General features: G+C 66.6%; 1 protein-coding gene across 1 annotated transcript in view; it reads left to right on the top strand.

Annotated features, from left to right (window-relative positions):
• Positions 1-581, top strand: part of PFAS (phosphoribosylformylglycinamidine synthase) — a 10,944-nt gene that overhangs the window by 6,253 nt on the left and 4,110 nt on the right. The window contains exons 17-18 of the mRNA XM_014526957.2: positions 4-132; positions 495-563. Of these exons, the coding sequence (XP_014382443.1) occupies positions 4-132; positions 495-563 (198 nt within the window). The remainder of the gene's footprint in view (positions 1-3; positions 133-494; positions 564-581) is intronic.

Below are 581 nucleotides of genomic sequence, written 5' to 3'. Positions count from 1 at the left end.
GAGACGCTGGGGGCGGCCACGGCACTGGGGGAGCAGCCAATCAAGGGGCTTTTGGACCCTAGCGCTGGTGCCCGCCTCTCGGTGGCCGAGGCCCTCACCAACCTCGTCTTTGCCCGTGTCACACACCTGCGTGTGAGTCTGGGGTATTTGGCGAGGGTCTTGGGAGGCATGGGGTAGGGGCCAGGAGGCTGGGGAAGGGAAGAGCTTCTCAACTGGGGGGTCCCAGCTGGGGTAGGGTCCAGCTTGGGGGGTAGAGGCCTATGTCTGGGTGGATGTCCAGTAGGAATCGGGGTGGGGGTGTTGCCATAGGCTAGCAGGGGGGTCCTTGGGAGCGGTTGGGGTCTGAGGGGTCTGGTGGGGTTGTCCTGGTGGGGTCAGCAGGGGCTAGAGGGGGGTTGATGGAGTTTGGATCTCCTGGGGGGACTGGTGGGGGGCCTGGGGAGGGGAGCTCCAGTCAACCCTGACTCCTCTCTCTTGGGGTGGGGGGAGACCAGGATGTGAAGTGCAGTGGGAACTGGATGTGGGCAGCCAAGGCCCCAGGGCAGGGAGCGGCACTGGCCGAGGCTGGAGGGGCGGGCCGG

This window comes from Alligator sinensis, unplaced genomic scaffold, assembly GCF_000455745.1.
Source record: "Alligator sinensis unplaced genomic scaffold, ASM45574v1 scaffold1500_1, whole genome shotgun sequence".
Classification (NCBI taxonomy): domain Eukaryota; kingdom Metazoa; phylum Chordata; order Crocodylia; family Alligatoridae; genus Alligator; species Alligator sinensis.
Note: the sequence above shows the minus strand (reverse complement) of the source record. Positions and strands in the feature narration are given on the sequence as shown.